This window comes from Vigna unguiculata, chromosome 11 (assembly GCF_037176805.1).
Source record: "Vigna unguiculata cultivar grain cowpea cultivar isolate G323 ecotype 2 chromosome 11, ASM3717680v1, whole genome shotgun sequence".
NCBI lineage: Eukaryota > Viridiplantae > Streptophyta > Magnoliopsida > Fabales > Fabaceae > Vigna > Vigna unguiculata.
The window spans coordinates 15716988-15720240 of NC_140802.1; the positions used below are offsets into that span (position 1 = coordinate 15716988).

Below are 3253 nucleotides of genomic sequence, written 5' to 3' on the forward strand. Positions count from 1 at the left end.
AACCATGATTCTCCCTTCACACACACAGAATTTTTTCATTACATGAGTGGGACCCTATACTCGGGTCTGAGTTGCTTAGAAATAGAAGGGATTGTGTAGCATTGTCACAGTGGATGTACATCCCAAGTGGTCATTGTGAGAACCCCAGCTAGAGTTTGTTTCCTTCATTGGTACTCTCACTTGTTATTGTTTATCAACTGTCGTGGAAAATGCCATGAAGTGGGCCATAGCTCTAGTGACCTTGATATTTAGGTATTAGGAAACTATCCTTGTGAGCACATATACTTTCCCTTAGAACTTTAAGCATCAAACACCCATGTTAAATAAAGGCACAAAAGGGAGAATATTTTTGTCCTTTACCCTCACATTTCCTTGTATATAATAATAAATTCTTCACAATCATAGCATTATATAAAAAAAAGAAAAAAAAATGTCTTCTAAGGTATAAACATGCATTTCATTAGCATATCAATGAATAAGTGATTTGCGATGCACAAACATGCATTTGCATTCTCATTCTGTGGTCATCCATGGTACCATGTTCATAGTTTCAACATGCATATGCATAATTTAAAAAAAAAATAAACAAAAAAATTTACACTACAATAAGTTCAAATTGTTTTCCACTTCTCTTATCACCAAATTCTTGGAATCTTTCTAATGAAAAATTAGAAAAATAATAAAACATTCTTTGGTCAAATCAATGGATTGAATAAAGAAATAAAATTCTGTTCGTTATCATGTCTTTTGAAGCATCATATAGTCTTGCATACATGAAATTGCTCAAATCTATCTTCCTTTCCATCTCTCTTCCACCATAAACCTTGTTTTCTTTTCCATGGAGAATTATCATAAAGGAACTCCATGAAGGAATATGCGGATACCATTCTGCCGCACGAACCATGACCAACATAATACTCAAAGCCAACTACTTTTGGCCAACCATGGAGGCGGACTGCCACACCTTTATCAAAAAGTGCATACCATGTCAGAAACATGGTAACCTCATCCATCAAAAGCAAGAACAACTTCATTCCATACTCTCCCCATGGCCTTTTGCGAAATGGGGAATGGACATCCTCGACCCTTCACACTGGGAAAAGGACAAGTAAAATTCCTCATAGTAGGCATCAACTACTTTACCAAATGGATAGAAGCTAAATCATTAGCTACTATCACAGCTCAACAAGTCCAGTAGTTCGTCTGGAAAGATATTATATGTCGTTATGGCCTGCCGCACACCATCATAACTGACAATTCATAGACAAGGAGCTCGCTAAATTTTACACCAGCCTCGAAAGCAAACACATCACCAGCTCTAAAGAGCATTCGCAGACCAATGGCCAAGCTGAAGCTGCCAACAAAGTCATACTAGTAGAATTGCGAAAACGCTTGGACGACACAAAGGGTCGATGGTCGGAAGATTTGTTGGAAGTACTTTGGGCCTACAGATGTATGCCCCAGTCCACTACAAACGAATCCCCTTTCAACTTAGTATACAACGCGAAAGCAATGATACCGGTTGAAATTGATGAACCTTCTATACGCTGCCAAGTATACGAGCCAGACCAGAACCAGCAAAATATGCGTACCCACCTCGATCTATTGCTTGAATTAAGAGACAAAGCACAAATTCGTAACATGGCGATTAAACAAAGGGTGGCCACGAGATACAATGTAAACCTATACCCACAATCATTTGTAAAAGGAGATCTAGTTTGGAGAATGGCCAGCAGTGCAAGAAAGAAGGATGGCAAATTCTTTACCAATAGGGATGGACCATACCGGATACATGATAATGCAGGAGAAGAGATACCGAACACATGAAATGTATCTCATCTAAAACTGTTGTACCGAACACTTGTAACCTTGGGTGTACTCTTTTTCCTCACCTGGCGTTTTCCCTAAGGAGGGTTTTGGCCAGAGAGTTTTTAACGAGGCACCCCAAAATTCATCAATAAAATAGAGGGTTCTTCACCATATACTCACCCTTTATCTGATTTCAATTGTTTAAGTTCCCCACCCTTACCACAAGTAAGCGGTCTAGGTCGAACACCTTTTATCTAATTTTAATTTTTTAAGTTCACCACCCTTACCACAAGTAAGCGGTCTGAGTTGAACACCCTTTATCTTATTTCAATTGTTTAAGTTCCCCACCCTTACCAAAAGTTAGCGGCATGGGTCGAACACCCTTTATCTGATTTCAATTGTTTAAGTTCCCCCCTTACCACAAGTAAGTGGCCTGGGTCGAACACCCTTTATATGATTTTAATTGTTTAAGTTCCCCACCCTTACCACAAGTAAGTGGCATGGGTCAAACACCCTTTATCTGATTTCAATTGTTTAAGTTCCCCACCCTTACCACAAGTAAGCGGCTTGGGTCGAACACCCTTTATCTGATCTCAATTGTTTAAGTTCCCCACCCTTACCACAAGTAAGCGGCCTGGGTCGAACACCCTTTATCTGATTTAAATTGTTTAAGTTCCCACACTTAACACAAGTAAGCGAAGCAGTCTAGAACAAATACTACAACGATATAACGAATCACGTGCAAACTCAACCTAGTTTTCCCAAACGCCTATGCATTTATCGAATTACGCGATCTAAAAAGCAAATAACATGTACATTGCATCATATTCATACCATCATCATTCAAGTAATCGCATTTCTACAATATAGGCTACCGGTGTAAAGCAAACAACAAGTATACCACAAACATTAACCATATTAACAGGAAAGTAAATAGTGTACGGATTATAAACATATGAACAATAAAGTAAAACAATGTACGAATTATTACAGACTTAGGCTTCAAATCAAATTGGAAACATAAAACACTAAGTCCTAAGTTGTTCCTTCATCAACATCCTCCACGACTACGACATCATCGATATTTGCATCTGGCTCCTCCGTTATCTTCTCCACCACTTCTTTAGGGTTGGTCTCAGCTTCGCTTATAAGTTGACCATCTACTACGTCTTTATTCACATCGAATCTGGAGTCCGACACATCCACGTCATTGTAAAAGAAGGCAGCGTGACGCAAACCTTTCTGGAAACCGTTAATATGCTCTTGAATGATGCAACCCTTAAGATTCTCCAACTCGATCTCAAGACCGCCATGTTTTTCCTTCAACTCGTTAGAGTTGGCCTCCAAATCAACGAACTTTCCCTTCAACTTCCTCTTTGACTCCAAGCACCAAACCTTCCAGGTACCCAACTTCTTCCTTTCCTCCAGCCATTCTTCCCTTTCA

The 3253-nt window shown here is 39.3% G+C and overlaps 1 protein-coding gene across 1 annotated transcript; it reads left to right on the top strand.

Annotated features, from left to right (window-relative positions):
- Positions 1-1063: 1063 nt before the first annotated feature.
- On the top strand, positions 1064-1827 carry LOC146881573 (uncharacterized). The gene is made up of 2 exons (XM_085669242.1): positions 1064-1194; positions 1293-1827. The coding sequence occupies exons 1-2, from the start codon at positions 1064-1066 to the stop codon at positions 1825-1827; spliced, it is 666 nt and encodes a 221-aa protein (XP_085525368.1).
- Positions 1828-3253: the final 1426 nt, after the last annotated feature.